Genomic DNA, 23,038 nt, shown 5'->3' on the forward strand with positions numbered 1-23,038 from the left:
TGTCAGTTAATTGGCTACAGTGCAGTGAAGAGTTTGGAGAGTAAAGTTATAGGGCAGCTGTTAATACACCCGCTAGATAGTTTAAATACCCACCAACATTCGTTTTTGCAGTAGGCCTACAGATTATTTCTGAAAGTTATAATTGTCTACTAGGCCTAGCCTACTGGCTGATTTATCAAACGAGTGCTTTCTCGTTCGTCCTCCGCAAACTACAGGTGTTTCGGTAGAGAGTCATTGAATAAGCGATGCCAAGCAATTTCTGTAACACTTTTTGTGACATTCAGCAAATATCTCCTCATTTAATGTAAGTTCCTTCGGACAATAGGCCTACGTTCTACTCTACGTGCAGTTGTCCTCCATCTCAGTTGCATCAGTTTTCTAATTTTGAAGGTTCTAAAATATGACGACATGCTTCACTGAATCCTTCTCGTTTTCTTTCATTTGTCCAGCTAACTTTTCCATTGAAACTAGCCATTTATGATGGATTACACACTCGACATTCTGAAATGTCCTGCACGATCAAGGCCAAATTAAGTTATCACGCAGCCACTGTGTCAGCAGCATGAGTGCTGACGGTGACGGTGCGTTTCTGATGTCAGATTATTATGTAGGCTAGCCTACTAGACGGTTCTCACGTTGCAGCGCTTTACTTATATGAGGTAGCATTAATCAATATGAGGGGCAGAGGGGGATAAATGTTGTCCCCACCGGCGATAAAAATAATTTAGCAGAGGTAGGGATAGGAAAACCAGAAGGGGGGAAATCCTCACCATCCCCCCCTACAAATCGCACCCTGGGTAGGCCTACACACTCTTCACACAACACAGGACAAACCATATATCAGAATAAAAAGACTTTACCGAACACAAAGGTGTAATGCACTCCCATGTATAGTTAGCTGTTCCAGAGTAATCCGGTTTTGAAATAAATTATAGCAAAATTCAACATGGTCTTTCGGCTGCATTTCTTAAATCTGAGCTGTGCTTACATCGCCTAGATATCTGTAAATATTAGAATCAAAGAATATACAGGCAGCTCACGGTTAAGAGTTTGTCAATGTAGCCTTAATGATTTCTTTACACAAAATGCTAAGCATGCATGTATTTAAGTTTCTTAAAACTGAGCTGTGCTTAAATGGGCATGATTTCATAACAGACCAAATAGAAAATAAATGTTAAATATAGCCTACATATCTGTAGCCTACATATTAAAATCAGATTATGTAGGCTACACAGTGTAGTTAGATCAAGTTGGACAGTAGCACATTTTAATCATGGATAGTAGTTGGACAGTAACACATTTTAATAATTTTAGTGGCTGGTGAAAGAGTTGAGTGTTTTTTTTTTCGGGGGTTGAGTGTTTGTTTTTTTGCCACCTAGTCTTGCAGATTTAACCGTTTACAAACCGTTAATGACAGAGGGCAACGTTACCTCAATACCGCCGCCTCCCTAGTTGCTTCTGATAGGCCCACGCGCGTACTCACACCTGTTCAGACACATGTGGGTTGGCGCCCCCGTTCATAGCTGCCTGCACTCTCAGAAGCTGACACACAAATAGTTCCCAGGAGAGGACGACCCGTCGCATGGAATTTGGACTAAAATAAGACGCGCTACTGAAAGAGTACATTTGCTGGGTCATGTAAGTGTTATCACCTCTTCACATTAGCCTAGGTTATTACCATACTGCGTAGCCATAGTGCGTTATGTAGTGATAGTATAAAATCACAACAAAGTCTGAATTGACGCAACTGGACGTTGAAGTATGTTTGTAGTTAATTAGGAGCTCGGCCAGGCCAGTTAGCCCCTATTTACAATTTCCATCTTGAAATGGGAGCCTTTCAGAGTCATCTAGGCTACTTCTGAAGAAGCCTGGGGCTGGCAGATAAAAGCCTAGTTCCACTGGAGCTGTGCTTTTGAAACTGTAATTAAAGAATCAAAGGCACTGCCATCTCCACCACCAAAAACACAAATGCTAATGCACTATTAGGCCTACACCTGAAAAGTAGTCTTATCTTTTTTCTTGCTGTTTCTCTCTGTCTCTGTCTCTCTCTCTCTCTCTCTCTCTCTCTCTCTCTCTCAGGGAGACTTATTTCCCTTGCACGTGTAAAAGACAGCAGAGATTAGTTCATAGATCTGCTTTCAAGTACACACACACACACACACACACACAGCCTGCAGGTGTGTAAACCAAGACCTGGAACACTACCACACCCTTTACACAGCGGAAAACCCAACGCCTCAGGTGCAGTCCCACGCTGTATTTCTGTTTTCAGTTAGGAACACTGCCGTTGTCGATAATTGATTTTGTGTTTCTGTGTGTGTGTGTGTGTGTTTGGGGTGAGGGGTGAGGGATATTTTTGAGCTGATGACTGTGATCAAATATTTAGGGGGCTGTAGAGTCTGACTGGGTTTGGTTTTGGGTAGACTCTAAGATAACCTTAAAGAACAGATGCATGGTAATAGGCAGGTACATACAGGCATTTCCCCATAGGGATATCTGGATTAAAGAACAATAATCATGTGTTCCCTTACCATTTACCATAGCTTAATTGAATGTGATCTATTGGATCATGTTGTGTAGCTCGGCACTTTACCCACAGCAATCCATTTGGATGCATTTCAGGGCATTTGGGCATTTTATATGCCATTTATGCTTGCTGAGTTAACAGTGTATGTAATAAAAATATCATGAATGAATAGTGTTGTATTAACTGATAATGGATATATCAAGCCAGGGACACTGAGACTCATTGCCTCTGCAGAGAGCTCACAAGTGGCTCTCAGCTCAGTACCATTGACTTTTCACATAATCTAATATAAAGGGCCTCTGTTCTCAATGTAATGGCTTTTCACAACAACGGATGGCCTTATTGTACTGACCTCCCAGCTCCACTCCACACTGTATTTTAATGAACCCCAGCAGCGTGTTCAGGTCTTCTCTGACTGGAGACATGCAAAGTGAACTGAGCAGAAATGCTCATTCATTTCCACCAGTGTTTCCCATACATTGACTTATTTGTGGCGGCCCACCACAATATCAACATTGACCACCACACAATGATTTTCCAGGTTGTACTAAATTGTGCTTAAATCTGGTTAGGAGGGGTTGGTGGGAATGCATATTTGAAGAGATGAACATATCCTAGCAAGGTCAACCACAGCTCTGAGCTATACATGGTGTGACCTTTCCCCCTGACCAGCCGAGCGTGAAGAGGGAGCCGGTCGGTCACCCTGCTGCTCATAAAGAGACGGGGTCAGTGAAGTAATGCGATATGGTGGCCATCTTCAACACGCTACTGTCATATTTGTCATTCTTGAGCGGAAGATGAACAGTGTGGTGTTCAAGCGCTTTGGGCTGCTGTGCTGCAAAGACGTGGCCTCATTCATGTCTTTATTATGTTTGTGTCGTGTTGTGTGCATGTGTTGTGTTATGTTTTGTGTGTGTGTGTGTGTGTGTGTGTGTGTGTATGTGTCACCTGTTTATGCTTGCAGACAGCCACAATGAAATAATAGGGTTTTTAGCAGCTTAGCTTTAGCAGTCTGGGTCGATATGCTTGACTTGATGACGACATCTGTGTTTGTATCTCATCAGCTTCAATGTTGTTCACACATTTGTCAATTATTGTTTACCACAAGTGCTACAGTTCATGGCATTATAATGACACTACAAACATCTTCACTGTTAGCTTTACCAGTAGGCTAGTCCCATATTTTAGGTAATGTCTGTGTGGATTCTTTACAATGTCTTCATTTTGCAAGTGAGCCTATTAAAATGTTGAGCTTGGCCGCTCCTGTGCAGAAGTCTGACACCTCATTTAGGCCTTGCTGTAGATTAGCTTCAGAGCATTAAGGTGTAGGCTACTGCAGTTTCTCTTTGAACGCCACAAAAAAGAAATAGCTCAGTAAAGCAGAGCGCTGTTCTGCACCTGTTTTTTCTTAAGCTTCAGAGTGTTGCAATTATACCCCCTGTGACTAAGCAAACGTCAATGGTCTGGGAAACCGCTCCACCTGTTCCCTAATGTGCAGGACATCTGTTAACTAGTAAGCGCTTGAGGCTGTGTGTGTGTGTGTGTGTGTGTGTGTGTGTGTGTGTGTGTGTGTGTGGGCACGTGCTGAATTTGTGTGTTTTCAATTCTTCTTCATTCTAGGCTTATTCTGTTTTTTTCTACCCTGGACATAAAAGGTCATCTTGGGTCCAGTTTTTGGGGTCATGTGACCAGTTCAGAACCAGTCACTGAGCAAAAATCTTCATAGTTTTCCATGTTGCATGCATTTCTTCAGAATTGTAGAAGAAGTGTGTAGAAGAAGTGGGCTATTTAAATGAATCAGAGTGCAAGCAGTAACCAATGATTTCCTGTTACAATTACACAATCACACAGAGGTCATAATACCCTAGTTCTTCAACATGGTAAAGACAACATAATAAACCATTTAAATAAGGGGATAGTATATTGACCGTGGCAAATTGGGAAATGGGTACAGGCAAAATTTGTTTGGAACTGAAATATGGGCATTTTCAGACAAAACATGGCTTTCTTGTCTGAAAATGCCCATATCAACAGTTAACACAATAATTGTGTTATAGTAATTTGACAAGGACCTATCTTTATTATATTATAAATGCCACTTATTTTGTTGATGTCTTGTTTTGTTAACAATATATCCTGCCTTGAGTTATAACCAATCAGCATAGTCTATACCACGCCCCACCCAGCAGCTTTTGGGGACACACTGAAGTACTTACAAGGTAAAGGACTTGTTTCCCCTAAGTTCCTGTAGTGTTACCCCTAAGTTGTAGTGGAAATGTGACTTATCTTAACTCTACACACAGTAAGCAGAATGATAAGTGAGACAGAAATTCCCTAAGGATCACTGTAGGAGAGATACAGATAAAAGCATCTTGGTGTCACCAAGTAAAAAAAAAACTCAGAAATCACCTCCATGCTAACAGATCATTCAGGGGAAAAAACATAACTGACTGACATTGCTAAGTGAAAAGAAAATGTTACTTTTTGCCAACAAGCATTCAAGCCGAAATGTCAAGCTGAGAATGTCTATACTATAAAGAACCCCATGCCTAAGTATAAGTATGGTGGATGGTCTGTGATGCTCTGGCACTGTTTTTTATGCAAAGGCCCTGGGAACCTCATTGGGGTTCCCAACATGGTGTTATGAACTTCATGAAATACCTGGCCATTTTAAATCAAAATCTGGAGGCCTCTGCCAAGTGGGTTATGATTTATGATCCTCCAGCAGGTCAGTGATCAGTGATGTCCATATCAACACAAAAATGGTTTATCTCATGGTTACCGCAGTACCCTGATCTGACCTCCACAGAAATCAGTGGGGTGAGCTTGAGGAGAATGCACAATAGAGGACCTAAGAATCTGGATGATCCGGAGATGTTCTATAAAGAGGAGTGCTCTCAACTTGAGGTCTTACTGCATAGGAGAAGACTAAGAGCTATTTTATTGACAAAAGGGAGGCTTTAAAAATAATTAGATAAAAGGGGGCCAATAATTGTGGAACATGTGTTTTTGTTAAAAATGTTTATTTCTTTGTGAGGACTTTTTTTCTTCTAAATTTGCTTCCATTCAAGGTAATTGTTTTCATTGTGAACCTAAGATAAAATGCCAAAAGGTGAAATTATTTTACCTCTTTTGACTAATCTTTACCAGTGCTGCCAATAAATGTGGAAGGTGCTGTATATTATCATAACTGAGCTGTTTTACTATTTATGTTGGGATGAAGGGAAGGATGTTGCTGAGGTGGATCAGACTGCTTTGTCGTGGGCTGAGGGAGAGGGAGATTTTTGTGTGCTTCTGCATGAAGGTGGTCAGAGCCCTGAAAGCTCCTTTTAAAAGGCTCTTCAGTTTTTTCCCGGGACGGAAACCCGTAAGCTCAGCACAAACACTAGCACAGGGGGACAGGTGTGTCTGGCCACTTTTAATGATGACAAGACACACACACACACACACACACACACACACACACACACACACATACTCTCACACATACACACACACACACACACACACACACACACACACACACACACACACACACACACACACACATACAGTACACACACACACACACACACACACACACACACACACACACACAAATACAGTACTCACACACACACACACACATGCACACACCAGCACAAACAGAAACTAAGTGGACAGGTGTACTTCAAGAATCTGAACATGTGAACAGACAGACACGAGCCAGGCACTCAGACATAAACCGACAGGCATGCATGTCTGTTAAACAAGTTAAACTAAGACAACTGGGTCCACAGAAACTCTGCACAAATCACATTTAAGTGGTTGTAATTGCAGGATGACTAAGTTAGATAACTTACGGTAATTTAGTGATTTGTTTCAGTAGTTTAATTGATATGGGAAAGATTGTGGTTCCAGAAACAGTAAGTGTGTTTACATGGACAGTAGATACAGCAGGCAATCTGACCCATGGCAATCGAAATAGGAATAGAATACACCACTTTTTTCATTCCGATTGAAATTCTAGTTGGATCAGGCATTTTTATTCTGATTGAGGTGTTTATATGATAATTTCTATTCCGATTGAGCTTTTTTTCTAGCCTGGCTAACGTCAGACCTCATCTCATTGAGATGGGGTCTGGGAACTACACATTCATTTTCTCGTATTTGAGACGTGGTTTACGAATGCCCAGAGCCGCATATTGGGCGCTACGAATGTCTATCAAATGTCTATCATCATCGTCTTGCTGTCCCCCCTCCGTTCTGTGATTGGTTCCTTGGAATGCAGTCCATGGAATCCAGGCTGCCTAGCAGCGTGAATAAAATCGTGTGCAAGGCAGCATGGGAAAACCCAGGCTACTTTTTTTCTGTTTCTAATTGGATAAAAAGTGTCCATGTAAACATGGCCAGTGGTAAGGGTTATGGAATGTCACTTAACTTTCATTGCAGTTACTGTAACAAGGAAACATTTAATATGTTTTCTGTCATAAAGAGGTAGTTACAGTAAGAAAGCCAGCAGATGGAGCCTTTGTCAGTGTCATTCCAATGAGCAAATGATTCTGTGTAAGACCAAAGATACTATAGGATACTTCTATGATTCTTTGTAAGACCAAAGATACTATACTTCTATGATTCTGTGTAATACCAAAGATACTTCTCTCTTTCAGAAGAGGACCCCCCTCCCCCCATCATGTAATTTCAATGAGCAAATGATTCTGTGTAAGACCAAAGATACTATAGGATACTTCTCTCTTCCAGAAGAGGCCCCCCCCTCCCCAATCACATTTCATGGGTATCTATCAGTCCTGGGGGATCTTTGGTGGAGCTATATTTACCAACAAAGTGTAGCTAGAACAGGTGTCCTTAACTATCTGTGCTGATGACTTTAAGCCATGCCACACACTATATAACAGGCACATTTATTGAAGTCGTAACCTTAATATCCTTTTTAGGGCATCAGTTCAGTATATTTATATTTTTTATGAGTTTTTTAGTGTGTTTGAGTTTTTTAGAGGTTAAGCTTGTGACTATAAATCCTGTATGTTATAGGTTTTGTTATAGGTGTGTGTGTGTGTGTGTGTGTGTGTGTGTGTGTGTGGTTGTTAAGTAAGAATTCAGCACTTAGTTGGACTGAAACCTTACAGACTGGAGATAGTCGTACTTATTAAAGGAGTATTATAGAGTCTTTGTCTGCAGTGAGCTAGCCCAACTAACTACCTTCCAACTCAATTGAGACTGATGAAAGCTTTTATGCTTTAGTAAATTATCTCATGCTGTAACGTTGACGTTGATTTTTGTGGGATGTCCCACCTGAGACCAGAGGACTACAGGGAACACAGCTTCAAATGGTTAGTGGGAATGACAGATGTGCTGCTCTTTACATGACCATGCTATCATAATGAATTTGAAGATGACACCAAAAGTAGTTGTCAATTAAAAAATGTGCTTCACATTGTTGCTTTAATGAAACCTCACTTGAGAGAGTAAATGAAGAGTCACAACCCAATGAGTTGTGAGACTCAAAGAACAGCTCATTAGAACAGAACAGGGAACATTCAGACCAGAAAGAGCTAGAACATGCTGGAAAAAGCGGTGGAATATTTTTTGTCAGGTCTAAATGACACATTTCTCACATATTTTGGGCAGATGTAACAGAATTCTTAATCAGATCAGCATTATGCATACAGTATCAGACATATAGTTATAGTTACAGTATTTAGCAGACACTTTTGTCTAAAGCCACTTACAGAATATGAACATTACAATAGTTAAAACTTTACAGTTTTTTTGTCTAAAACGTTAGTAAGCCTACATTAAGCATATTTGTAATAATAATAATAACAATATCAATGTCTAATGCATTATTGTATAAGACAGTTTTTTTTGGTGATGATGATGTAGGATGATTGTGATTCTTTGATCTATTTCTAGCATACACTAACATTTTATTTGATTTCCAGTTTTCAGTTTGCCATGTTTTCCCTTTGTTTATATGTTAGATACTTCAGGATTTATTACGATGCCATCGATATAGTACATGCAAAATGCCTCTATGAACTAGTGTTTCTCTTTTACCCATCCTAGTACATGAATGAAATATGTAACATGTGTGTAAATTGCTTGCAAAACATGCATTCGAGTCATGTTCCAGTTTTGCAAATGGTAAACACGTTTTTGTTTGGTATGAATTCAAACTCACTGCCGGGGACTGTGGACCTGTGGAAAACTCTGGCCAGTGAAGTCGGCTGCTTTCATAAATAGCGCATCTGCAAGTCATTAAAGTAAAGACGAAGTGATTAAGTCTATTGTGGACCTGACCTAGTTTCCGCTTACACTTTGATAGAAGTGCCATTAATGAATGCAGTTTGATTAAAAGCCTGTCCATGTTTAAACATGATCAATCAGATGGAGAGGCCTCTCACCCCCTCTCTGCAGATTGCAAAAGGAGCTCATTTTGGACATTCTGTGCAGCGTACGTAAGTAGGGTAATCATCTTGAAGATTGATTCTACTGCTGCTTGTCTCACAGATTCAGGCCCACTTGAGAACATAGCATTGTTTCCTTATTGCGTGAGACACTGTGTCACCCAAGATTTATCTCAAATCAGCATGGTGCCAAGAGGCATATTGTGTTATGAGTGACAGTCCGTATGGATTGGGCACATGGAATCAAGAATAGACATTTAGGCACCATCTAGTGGCTGTAACGAGTATTTCAGGCAAAGATCAGCACATACCTTCTCCCTGTTATAGGATTACATTAACCTTTTCTCTGACACATACTGAATGCCTTTCCTGTTTATAGTGGATCCAGTTCTGAATCTAAATGTCTTTTGCTTAAAACCGCAGGACCCACAAGTCAGTGTTGTTGTTTCTGGAATGAACCGCCAAGTACAAACGATCTGCTCAGGCAGGCATGTCAGTGGTGTCTACCTCAAACACCTTGCCTGTCTGTCCCCAGCGCCTAATGCTTTGCATTACGGTGGGATATTGCATTTCTCGTCGCCGACCGCTCCAAAGAGGAATTCACACGGAACCGAAGAGGAATGTATGCCTTCCTACATCTGACACCATCTGGGTTGATTTAGACTGCCAGAGTGAATTAGTTCTCTCATTTGGAAAGCAAAGGGGAGGGAGGGGGGAAACAATTACAGTCTGTGTAGGATTGTCTCCATGGACAGCAAGACAGCCTCGCCTTTCTTTTCCAGCGCCCCCATTCGTCCAAGTGGCCCAAGGCTTCTGTTCCCTCTTTATTGTCACTAAGCCATCTTGTTCCCGGTCTACCCTGATACAAGCGATGACATTGATAGACTGAGTGTGAATCTCTGAGGGGTGTGTAAGGTCAGGGTTACGATCCAGCGTGAGTGAGTCACTGCTGAGAAGACTTTAATATGCTGCTCGGAGTGTGTGGTCAATATGATGCATGATGTTTGGAGGAGATAAGCGTGGAACTCTGCACTAGCCCAAACACTGGCTGGAACTTGAGTGATGAGTGGGTATGAAGTCATCTAGTTTGTTTGTGTACCTGGAGAAATAGTGGTGTCTGGAACTGGGGGCTTGTTTGCTTTGGGTGCGTCAGTTGGACTGCGCTTGCTCTCATTTACATACACACACACACACTCAGTCTTTCTCTCTCTCACACACACACACACGCACACACTCAGTCTTTCTCACACACACACACACACAACCACAAGCATGTTATTAATGCTGCACCCCCAGCCCAGGGAATCTGGTACTTTTTGGATTTTCTTCCACTTCTAACATCAAACCACAGTGTCTGTACCACTAGCCAAAACATTTGCTGGGCTCCCTGACCACACCAAAGTCACCCTGAAATGGAGATAGAGGGAGAGGGAGAGCGAGAGAGCAAATGTTTGTGTGACTGTCTGTGTGAGTGTTTGTGTATTTGTGTATGTGTGTTTGTTTGTGTGTGTGTGTGTGTGTGTGTGTGTGTGTGTGTGTGTGTGTGTGTGTGTGTGTGAGAGTGTTTGTGTGTTTGTGTGTGTGTGTTTGTGTGTGTGTGTGTCTGTGTAAGGGTTTTTGTGTGTGTGTTTGAGTGTTTCAGTGAGAGAGATGAAAAGATGATGCCTGTTCACACCCATATCAGTGCCTTCCTTGAGAACCAGCGTTCCGACTCTCAGGGACTTTTAGCCCATAAATCAGAGACTCCCCTCCCTCCCTCCCTCCCTCCCTCCCTCCCTGCCCAGCCGGCCTGCTCTCCTCCAGTCAGCCTAGGGGTGGACTGGGACGGGCAGCACTACCGCACAGGAAGGAAGGGAGTGAGGAGGCCGACATGCCCGGATGACAAAGGGCCAGACTGGGCTTTCGCTGCCCCTAATGGGATCAGGGACCCAAGTCCAGAAATGAGTGGGGGGAGACGAGGGGAAAGAATCCTCGAACGAGGTCAGGGGAGGACAGAGGGTGTGTGTGTGTGTGTGTGTGTGTGTGTGTGTGTGTGTGTGTGTGTGAGAGAGAGAGAGAGAGAAAAAGAGAGATTGAGGGGAGTGGTTGTAGGTCATAAATTGTTCATGTTCCTGTAAGATTTTGAGACAGGCTGGGCTGGCTGACTCACTCTTCCACATGATATGATAATGAACTGACTGCTAACACAGAATGTTGATAAAAAAACAGAATATGACCTGGTACCCTTGATTAAAATTAGCCCTGTGACCGTCACAGTCAGTGCAGTAAAGTTGTGTAGGCCAGTGGTGTTGTAGACTGGTGTGGATATGCTCCTTCTTACTCAGTGCAGTAAAGTTGTGTAGGCCAGTGGTGTTGTAGACTGGTGTGGAATGCTCCTTCTTACTCAGTGCAGTAAAGTTGTGTAGGCCAGTGGTGTTGTAGACTGGTGTGGATATGCTCCTTCTTAGTCAGTGTGGGACAGCTCAGAGGAGATATGGCACCTGGAGAGAAGATCAAACCAGGGACTCCACAAAACAGGCCTTCATAACACATATGCTGTGATATGTATGGACATTGAAGAACACCACACACACAATCACACAACGTGCACACGCATGCACACACACACACACGCACACACGCACACACACACACACACTCACACACACATTTGATTGCCCTTACATAAAAATGCAGCCCCGTATGTTTTGCTCTGCTCTGTTACCCATAGCTTCTCTCCCATGCAGCAGTGAGTGACTCACACACACCCCCATCCCCCCCCACCCCCACACACACACACCTGTTGTCCTCTGATTGACTCAGAGCATGAGAGTGTCTCCCGTAGTGTGTGACCGGTACTGCTGTTGTCTTCTCCTGCGGCTAGAATAAACACACTGGGGTCCTGAGTTTGCTTTCTCAACACAGCCAGAGCCGGGCTCTTTAAACTGCATGGGTGTCCTTGCAGCTGCCCGTCTCAAAAGATGTCTCAGGGCCAAGTCACAGGCCTCATTCAAACCGAGAAATAAATAAATAAGATCAGGGTGTAGATCAGGTCAGCCGGGTGACTCACTGTCTTTGATATAGTGTTATATAAAATTCTGATTAATGCAAAAAGCCTTTTCGCTGACATCTCCGGTGGATCCATTTAAAACTTTCCTCTGACAGGCTGCTTCTCCGTGTCTGTTAAGGCCCATTCACACCAAGAACGATAATGATAACGATAACTATAAATAAATATCGTTCTCGTTAATATGAATGACGACGTTCACACATAAACTATAACGATAACGACATGAAGAACGATATCATTGGGGATCACTTTCAGAGCGATTTTCACAACGATAAAATGCTAATAGCCAATCAGAACCCATCGAATTTTAGCCGTCACATTTATTAACACAAGGAGAGACTTTGTTTATCGTTTTTCAGTGTGAACGCTTTTATCGTTATGGTTATAGTTATAGTTATCGTTATCGTTCTTGGTGTGAATGGGCCTTTAGATGTGGGAATGTTCCTGCGCTGCTGTGTCACAGTCGCCTTAAAAAGCCTCCAGTCGTCTACTCTGCTGCCTTCATTTCCACTCAGCGCAGAAGGTCCCCGAGAGACTCCACACTGATCGTGGACGATGATGCACATCCTCCGTTTCAGTCCGAGGCAGTGAAACATAAAAAGAATAAAGCTCCGAATGAATGTACCGTGGGGTTTCCAAATCCTCGCGTCAGAGCAAACATTTGATCAAAATATAAAAAATAATGAAAATCTTGATAATCCTCCCCCCCCCCCCCCCACTCATAAAATTATAAGTGACCCAGGAAGTCAGGAGAAGCCAACTTCAGGGCAGGATGCCCTCATGACATTGTCTGGCAGAAGGCCCTACAGTGTGGGATGAAGCGGAATTAAGAACTAAAGGACTGCTAATGGACCCTCATGAAGAACAGATTAAGCAACCAAACTGCAGATGGAAAACAATTCAGGGTTCGGAGAAAGTTCCAGAATTCCTCCGCGCCATCCAGCCAACACAACAAACCAGGCATGATTTACAGATGGGATTTCATGAACTGACAGGAAATGCATCGTTGTATTTCGAAATGTCATGATGTATGTCATCCAGTCTGCCAGTTCTGTGCACCACCCTCTGTTTGGGTGTGTGTGTGTGTGTGTGTGTGTGTGTGTGTGTGTGTGTGTGTGTGTTTGTGTTTGTGTTTGTGTGTGTGTGAATGTATGTGTGACTTCTGGGTGTATGCAGACGTACACACACCACATACATGCACAGACATGCATGGCAGTATTTATTGGCACTTAGAGACATGAAGGGAGCATTCACATACATAAAGATATGCACTCACACATACACACACACAGAGAGACAGACACACACACACACACACACACACACACACACACACACACACACACGCTCTTCCTGACCCATATTGGAGTTGTGCTTCCACATTGATTAACAGCACAGTCCCACCCTGTTACCAGAGGCTATGAGAAAGTTTCCAGCAGAGAGGGGTAATCTGCTGCCTTACAAGCCGAAGCCCCAAACCAGGTATGGGCTTGTGCATTAACACCGTCAGTTCAAATGACACTCCAGGCATCCTGCTTTAACAGCACCCTTCAATGTCTGTATATGACATTACAGTAAATACAATTATACATTAGCCACAAATCCTGTGTTTACTGTGACTCTTAAGATATAGGTTATGACTATACCATCTGCCCATGAAGCACTCTATGTCGACTCGTATTAAGAGTGGTATGCTGATAAGGGGTGTGTGTGTGTGTGTGTGTGGGGGGGGGGTAACATGCCTCCAGGTCTGTGTTTAAAGGTATTGTGGCCCCATTCCTCACGCTGGAACATCTGTGCTGATGAGTGCTTCGTCTGCTAAGTCCGCGCCAAGCTGAAGTGTCTGGGATGCCATTCCTCCACCGCAGAGCCGGGAAAAAAAAAGCGAAACGAAAGAAAGGAATCCCACTTTTCCAAGCTCAGGCAGTTCAGCTCCGACCCCCGAGACGCCGTCAGGAAGTGATGTCATCACTCGGCTGGAGATGGGCAGACACTGATAAGAGAGGAACAATAGAGGAAGAGATGACAGCAGCGGCGAAATGTGCTTCCTCACCCCCCCCCCCCCCCCACCCTTTGCCTCTCACCCCAGCCCCCTGAGCCTGTCTGACTATCAGCCCCGGTCCTCGGCTGAGGTCCCTGCATCTACAGTACATCCATTCACATGCAACTCGAAACCAGTGAAAACATTTCACTTGTACAATTTTTTTCCCCCTCTAAGCCTTTTGTCTGGCAATTGTCCCGCCGCTTCGGAGAGTTCCTAGACTTCCTTCAGTGAGCGTCCATTGCAGTCCAGTCCAGAATTAAAGGGGGAAATGAGGCACAGCTGTGCTGAATTATCTGTCACGAGTCCAAAGACACGGAGGTGGGCCTGGGCCGCTTGCATGACTAATGTTATCAGTATGGATGAGGGTCCAGGCCATAGGAAAGGCAAGAGACTTGCTTTGGAGCACATGCTTTTGATGCAGACTGCCTGGGGAGTATGGAGGGGAATATCACAGATGTGGTTCATTTCTATTTTTATTTTGTGTTTATTTTTATTTTGTGTGTCTCTCTCTCTCCCTCTCCCACCCCCTCTCTCTCTCTCTCTCTCTTTCTCTCTCTACCTTCCTCTGTCTGTCTGGTTTTGGGTCAATGCATGTATGTATACGTAGTGTGTACATTTTTAGGATTATTATGTGTGTGAAACTGTATGGTCTAGACTATAGAAACTGCTTTACAAATGACTCATACTGCTGGTTCAGCTATAGGGGGTTGACTGTGAGTGTAGTTGTGTGTGTGTGTGTGTGTGTGTGTGTGTGTGTGTGTGTGTGTGGGGGGGGGGGGTCAGTGTATTCCCGTAGCCAGGTCTGGGGCAGAGGTACACCCCTCACTGTGCAGGAATGGCCCAGGGGGTGAGATCCGCTGCGACAGAGGGGGATGTTTTTGTAGGCTGGAGGTGGTGGGGGTTTGGGTGTAGGTGGTGGTGGTGTGTGGGGCGGTGGACAAGGGATTTGGATTTGATCCCAGAGACAAGACCCCAGCTGGACCCTCAGAGGCGGCTTTCAAGCACCACTGCAAGTCAGGAGCAGCAGCAGCCGTCACCAAAGTCTGAGAATTTAACGAGACAGCCGTCATTCTCTCCAGCCACCCCCCAACCCCCCACCCCCAATCCCATATCTATCTGTCTATCTGTGAGGGAGTGAGACAGTCTATCTGGGAGTGAGGGATCTATCAGATGTGTGCGAAAGAGATAGATAATGTGATTGTGTGCTTATATGGGATGGGTATGTACGGCTATATGTGTATGTGTATGTGTATGTGTGCGATCTGTATCATGAGATCATCTGACGTAACTGCCACCGAGACCTGCCCTCCTCTCTAGCGATAATGTCTGTCTTGTTGACACTGACTTGCGGCTCCATCTCTGGTTGTCTGTCTGTGGGCATCCTGACTGGGGCTGCTGTGAAGAGCATCTGGCTTTCATGAGAAGGCATCAGCGGAGCGCGTCGACCCCTTTGATCTGACACGTCCTCGCCGCCGAGGCACGTTTCCTTTTCTGCTGCTTCACAAGACAGACACGCCACAAAAACGAAAACCAGAAGAGAGCGAAAGCTCACGCATCTCTTGCAGTCTCTTTGTTCAAAGTTCTCCCTTTCTCAATCTCTTTCTCCCTCTCTCCCTCCCTCCCTCTTTCTCTTCTCATGCTCTCCCTCGCCCTGTTGAGAGGTCTTCGCCCCGAAGAGACTGCGAGACAAAGAGAAGAGCGCGGCTACCTGCTGGCTCTTAAGCCACAGGTTTGACGTGCTGTCAAAACATCTCCTCGCGCCAGGCTCCTCTGAGACACACATCTGCGCACACATCTGGGAGAAAACTTGGCAGGAAGACCTCTGCCTTTCACCGTGACAGAGAGATAGAATGAGAGACAGAGAGAGGGGGGGGGGGAGAGAGGGAGGGTGAGAGGGGGCAGGCGAACGAGAAAGAAAACAGGGAACAGCTGAATTACATTCCTGTCCTAAATGAATGGTACCGTATGTAGGCCATGTAAATTCTTGCGAGGGGTTTTGGTGGAAAAGTGATCACTCTTGGACTGCTCTCTCTCACACACTCTGTGTGTTTCTTGCCCTCGCTCTCTCCTCCTCCTTTAAACGTGTCAGAGGACTGGAAGAGAAATGGCACTGACCCTGAGTTTAAAACAAGTCTGTGTGTGTGTGTGTGTGTGTGTGTGTGTGTGTGTGTGTGTGTGCGCATATGACTGTGCACGCGTGTGTATAAGACCTGAAACAACATACACAGAAACGTAGGGTGGAACTGCATTCCACGGGTGAGGAGTGTGGAGGGGGACAAAATGCTTTCTGTCTTTCTCACAAAACTCTCAAGCAAACTCTCTCTTGCACAAACCCATTCACACACGCACACACACACACACACACACTCTGTTCACTCTCTCTCACACCCTCTCTGTGCCTTTGATGTGTCCTAAATACAGGACAGTGGCAGCATAAAAGCGGTCCAGAGGAAATGAATGCCCAGAGGATCTCTGAAGTCTCTTGCCCTCTGTGATGAGAGACTGATTAAAATAGAGAGCTGTGCATCTCTTTCTCTCTCTCTCTCTCTCTCTCTCTCTTAGCTTTTGTGTGTGTGTGTGTGTGTGTGGTGTGTGTGTATGTGTTTTGTGTTTGTGTGTACGTGCTGACTCACACTAAGGACTTCTCTCCATAGAGAACGTTTAAAATAGAGAGGGGGGCTCTCAAAGAGGGCTTGAGCTCCTTTTAGCTTCCAAGTGTGTGTGTCTGTGTGTGTGTGAGTGTGTGCATGTGTATGTATGTGTGTGTATTCAAGATAATTGTAGTTTGAACACAAATATGTGCTCTCCCATACATTTCTGTGCAGGTGTACTTTAGTATGTGCAGTCCTTTAGGTTTGTGTCAGTGTGCTTAGTGTGTGTGTCTCTGTGTGTTCAGTGTTTGTGTCCGAAAGCACAAGTACATCTAAAAAACAGAGGGAAAGAAAGTAAAAAGGTTAAGAAGGAAAGAAAAAATGAAGAGATAAAAGAAAAGATGAATGAAGTGATAAAAGAAAAGAATATAAGAAGTAAGGTAGGAAGAAATGGACAGAGGAAGAACATATTAGAAAAGGAAAGGAAAGAGTAGAAGAGAAAAGAGAGGGAGATAGCAGAGATCCAGAGCAGTGCTGAGAAAGAGTATAAAAATGCCTTGAGGGGGATTTCCTCTGAAAGAGAAAGCCTTTCTCCTCCCCCTTTCAGTCTCTCGCTCACTCTCTCTCTCTCTCCCACTCCTACAAACTCACACTCTCTCACACACACACTCTCTCCCTCCTTCCTCTCTCTCTCTCTCTCTCTCCTTGGAGCTCTCTGTGTGGACAGAGAGCAGGCGGTGGAGCAACAGGCTGGCTGACGCTCTGAGCCGGGCCACTCTTTGCTCTGAGGCTACTTGTGAAAAGTCTCGCCAGGATGGGAACTCTGCCGCTTCGAGGCGTCCTCCGCTCCCAGACACACCCCTGGGCGCCCCCACCGCAAGGGCACGCTCGCAGGGACTAACTAACGACCATGGGAAGAAAACAAGCTCATCTCTGAGGAGCACAGAGCTCTTCTGCGGTTTTAGTTCTGTGAAAAAAAGTCAAAGGAGTACCAGACAGAAAATAATGACAACTGGATAAGGGATAAACCGCCGGCAAGATGGTTAGTGTCAAGTTTTCTCTGCTCTACTGCTGTTTTTTTTTTTTCAGACTGCAGGTCTGTGCGTTGAACCTGTTCTACTGACCCACTGACTGCCAAGGGACGGTGTGTGTGTGTGTATGTGTATGTGTGTGTGACTCAAAACTGTAAACATTTCCACTTCCACATTACTTTTTACTTTCAAAAGTTCCTGAGAGTGCTTTGTGTTGCAGAGGTGCTCGTTTCCCTTCTGTTTTGTAAACAGTCTGTTCAACAGCTTAGCTTGCCTGCCTGCTTAGCTGCAACCACCTGCTGTTGTGGCTTTTGTATCAGAGAACACATCTCCCAACTATTCAGACAACAGTTAGTCACATGGCAAAAAAGCTAGATACGTTATTTATTATCAAGATTAATTTTGTACGATCATGCCTTTTACACCTTTGGACTTTGTTCTTAAAGTGAGACTAAACTGCGGTGGAAACTTCTGGTGTTCTCTCTTGAGTGTTCCCCCGGCGATTCTTCTTTTAGTGTTAGAGAAAGAGAGAGAGAGAGAGAGAGATGGAGAGAAAGAGAGAGAGAGAGAGTGAGATGGAGAGAAAGAGTAGAGGCTGTGTGTCTTTGTTTTTGTTGCGATAGCAACACTTGAGTCTTGATGAGAATAATGTGAGCTGCCCAGATAGACAATGTGGGTGGCTGCGCATCTGCACAGCATGTTAGATCTGTCAGTATTAGTGTGTTTAATTGTTGTTCATTTGGCAGTGGTTGTGTTTACTTTCTCATGGTTATTGTCTCTCTGTCCAAGTTTCATAAAAAGTGACCTCACTTGATCCTGGCATCCCGACTTTGAGAACTTCTGTGAAAGTTTCTAGTTGATATTCCTGGTCCTCTGAGGAAGTCTCATGAGATCGATGTGGTTAGAAATTCAGAGAGCTGCGACACACTGGTCTAACGCTGGCTTAAAACAGCATACACATGCCGGCAGACAGCGACATACACATATGCACGTTCACAATTGTTCACAAGCACATGGATACATACACACACTTGTGCATACACACACACACACACACACACACACACACCACCTCTGTGGCTGTCAGTCACAGGTTTTGGTGTGACTGAGTCCTCTGTGTTGAGTTAGGGAGAATGTTGGCTTCATGACGGATTCAAACCTTGAGTGACAGCTTGCAGACTAAACCAATTAACTCATCAGAATTATTAAATTATTCTGCACTGTGTGAGCATGACCCAGATTTCTACTATTCTCTCTCAGAGGTAAAACCTCAAGTTTGCACTACAGTTTGGTCATTCATGTCCACTTAGCTTGCCGGTGGGAGTTTTGTAATGTGCCGTGGACATTCTCACTGACCCTCGTAGTATACTCAAAGGTTAACTACAGAACATGTGTGTCCAATTTCCATCCAGGCCTAATGGCATGGATAAGCACACGGCTCATTTGAATGGTGATCATTTGGTTTATTTGTCTGTGTGTGTGTGTGTGTGTGTGTGTGTGTGTGTGTGTGTGGTTTTGTCTCTGTTTTTATGCAAATGTAAATCTGGGCTAGGTTCAAACTTGACAAACAATGAGAGAGCAAGTAAGAGATGAGGAATCAGTTCTGCTTCATGTGATGAGATGATATGGATGGAACTGATATACTAGCTGATGCTTTTACACTCTGCTGTGAATGTATATAACCTGAAATGAAAACAGCTATTTGACATTTGGCACAGCAGTCATGAAATGTCCTTGGAGACCTTTTTACAGTGTTGTGTGGAAGCCTAAAGTTAGAGCCCTCCAAAGCCATTTCCTGACGGACGACAGGTCTTAAAGTGTCTCATTCAATGACTCATTCATGAGCAGCACATGAGACACACACACACACACACACACACACACACACACACTTAATTACGAATAAACAAATTTAGATTTAGAACTTAGATTGTGTGGGCTTGGCAGTGGGTGCGTAGGTCAACAGACATTTGGCAACAGTGGGCAGATTCACAGCTGCCTTCAGACTAAACAGCACCAGAGCATCTTTCTCTCTCTCCCCCTCTCTTCCCACCTCTCTCTCTCTCTCTCTCTCTCTCTCTCTCTCTCTCTCCTCCTGTCTATTTGCCTATCCAACGAGGCCTGATCAGCGCATCAAATCACATCAGTAGCAGCAGCAGCCTTTGGAGACCAGTGCAGTTAGCAGGCGATCAGAGGCAGTCTAGCCTAGGCATTATGTGAGAGGGCTGGGTGCTATGCTGTGAAACCTTGACATGTTGACCCATCAATAACATCACACAATAAGACATACCGCTATTTGAAATGTGGACAGCCATAGTTTGGGTGAATCGAGTGAGCTTTTATGGAGAGAACCAAACGACTGGTGTCTGTAATAAAAGAGGGCTATAGCATAACTGCAATGTAAACATAATAATTATTACAGGGATAAGGGATGTATGCTGTATTAAAGTGAATATGCCAGACATCTCGGTTTAGGACTCACTAATGAAGCTGGGCCAAACTGCTCTCCAGTGACATTTGCTTTGGCTTAGTGCCCTCACCTTATCTGCTAGTATCTCTCATCTGTTTGACTTTTAAGACACAAGGCTGGGGTTGGCCAAACATTGAACCGTAAGGGCTCAGACTTTGCAAACAGTGTATTTATCTCAAGGGGAAGAAGGAAAAGGAAAGCAAATGTAAACAATTGACATTTACAGTAAAACAGAAAAAAAGGCACTTCTTTGGAGATGGATTCTTATCTCTACAAACTCCTGTTCGTGTGGCGTTTTTTTTGTTTTTTGTTTGTCCTGTAAGTTGTTGAGAGACGCTCCAGCTGTCCAGCTATTGGACAAGGCCCTCGCTCTCCTCAGCTGCAGAGTGGCAGAGGCGTTGGGTATGTATGAGAGGGGAACAAACAGCATCTGTCGACTGCCAGTCTTGGACAAGCCCCTCACACAAACACACGCGCACACACACACACACACACACACACACACACACACAGACACACGCACGCACGCACCCACGCACGCACGCACGCACGCACGCACTCACTCACACACACACACACACACACACACACACACACACACACACACACACACACACACACACACACACACACACACACACACACACACACACACACACACACTTCAAGTCTTGAACTCCACTGGTACCCCCACTGTTTTGCTGTAAGTGTAAAAACATTTTTTTTTTGAGTCAAGCCTAAAAACAGACCCGAAGACTGCAAAGTCGGCCCTCGAGGTATCCAACTTTCCAGGCTGTTTAGGCCTGGCAGATCATGCCGTACGTAGTGTACTCCCTAAAAGCAAACAAACAAAAACTGTTTCCATTTCTCCAGCAGCAGTCTGCAGCGCTGCAACAGATCCACCTGATAAAAGCCCTGTTCCCAGAGAGGCTGTGGAAAGGGTGGACGGGCATGAGGGGTTGGGGGTTGTTGGGGGTTGTTGGGGTGTGGTGAGGTCTTAGAAGTGGCTTGGAGAACAGAGATGGCTTGTTTTGTCATGCTAATTGGACCGGCCAGTACAGCAGCTGGAAGAATGCCAAGTAAGATGCATTAAGGAGAAAGAGGGAGAAAAGAGAGATGGAATGAAAGGAGCTCATGAAAACGAGTAGAAAGCTGATGTCGCTCTACACAGGAATCCAAACAAGCCTCGGATGTAATCAACAGGGATTTTTTAATGTATATTCAGGAAATGTTTTTGCTTGTGAGAGGATGCAAGTTTAGCATTCTCAAAAGTAAAGACTATTTAAAGAATGCATCTAGCTCCAAGGTACTGACGTACACTCAACTATTTGACAGGGCCCTTGTATGTTTCTGTTGTCTCTTCAACGGTCAGCTTGCCCATTTATGGCTTCTACATTTAAACCGGAAGCCCCAGATTTTTTCCTTCCCGAGATTTGACCCTGCTGAGGATCCATATCGAGTTACTAGTTACTGTGAGGGAAGCGGCGAGCCGAACACCCTGGCTTAATGCTCCCATTACAGACAAGGCGGCTGCACAGGCACAATGTGCGATGGGGTTGCCAGATGCAAGGTTTGCTGTTTGCATGCCAAATCAGCGGTGAACTCCAGCAAATCCTCCGTGCGCTTTGGCAGTCTCCAGTGACTCTGCTGAAGGAATTACTGTACTCTGTCTCCAAACACAGAGGATTTACCTGTGTTTGGAGAGAAGCTCACATGTTCAAGGAACATTTAGTACATGCACCAATGGGCCAATTTCTTTCTTATCCAGTGCGGTTTGCACGGGACATCAGGATGTTTTCAGGATGTCTCAAATTACCCTGAGATTTTCACACTCACTTACACGGGGAATGTAATAGCCAGGAAAAGTGCTGACTGCCGAGATGCTGTTTTGGCTTTTAGTTGTTTACATAGGCAAGAGGTGAAATTCAACACCAAATGCAAATACAGGCCCCAGGGCTACTTATTTTTCCACATGGAGGAAAACAAGACACATGATCTATTGTGTGTGGACTATTAACTTGTTACAGACTCCGGCAAGGAAATAGATAGATAGATAGATCACACAATTTGTATCAGCAACAGACAGATATTAATGGTACACATGGTTAAGAACACCATAAGACTACGTAAATGTAAAACGATATAAATAAAGGCAAAAAATAGTCCAAGAAGAACTAGAATGCGGCATAGGTCTCCACTCCACTGGACATACAGATCTAGCAGCCTGACTGCTTTTCTGAGGCATGGATGGATGGATAGGTAAATTAATTGATAGAGGTGTGGATGGCATGGATGGATGGATAGGTAAATGAAGTGATAGAGGTGTGGATGGATGATGGACGAGTGGCTAAGTGGACAGACGCTGATCTCTGTGTGGGCATTTCTGGGTGAGTGAGTGACAGGAGTGGACAGGCTGGCAGATGGCTGGAGGGCATTTTCTCGAGTGGAGACCTGCCTCCCTCTGCTTTTAGGGGGTGGGGTGGAGGTGGAGGTGCTGGGGGGAGTGCTGAAAGGATTTGAAGTGGCCTGACTTGTCTCTAATAGTAGAGCTTTCAGCCCCCCGACAACCAAAATAAAAAAAAAACACCCCTCTGAGCAGATTTAAACAGGAATGGCACAGATACAAAGACAGTAGTGTCTTTCGTTAGTGTCTCCGCCTCCTCCAAGAGGAAAGACAGAAGAGAGGAGAAGAGAAAGGGAGAAAAGAAAGGGAGAAGAGAAAGGGAGAAGAGAAAGAGAAAGAAAGGCTAGAAGAAGCAGCCTGTTGACAAGGGGGGGGGGGGACTTTTTTTAAGCCTGTCTATGTTTTTATTCTTTTATTGCATTAAATCAGAGGTGTAGGAATGATTTGATTCTGTTTTAGTGCCCCTCTCTGTGTTCAATACTTTCCTTTCTGTGGAACATCAAAGGTTCCTTCAG

The 23,038-nt window shown here is 44.4% G+C and overlaps 1 protein-coding gene across 1 annotated transcript in view; it reads left to right on the top strand.

The window, feature by feature from the left end:
* Positions 1 to 17,278: 17,278 nt before the first annotated feature.
* quob (quattro b) overlaps positions 17,279 to 23,038 on the top strand; it is a 35,070-nt gene continuing 29,310 nt past the window's right edge. Inside the window, exon 1 of the mRNA XM_076267485.1 lies at positions 17,279 to 17,660. Within this exon, the coding sequence (XP_076123600.1) occupies positions 17,658 to 17,660 (3 nt within the window). The 5' untranslated portion in view covers positions 17,279 to 17,657. The remainder of the gene's footprint in view (positions 17,661 to 23,038) is intronic.

The sequence above is a fragment of the Alosa pseudoharengus genome, unplaced genomic scaffold, assembly GCF_046254945.1.
Source record: "Alosa pseudoharengus isolate Yale_2024_CS ecotype anadromous, Long Island Sound unplaced genomic scaffold, YU_APseudo_1.1 YU_APseudo_1.1_scf_5, whole genome shotgun sequence".
Classification (NCBI taxonomy): Eukaryota; Metazoa; Chordata; class Actinopteri; order Clupeiformes; family Clupeidae; genus Alosa; species Alosa pseudoharengus.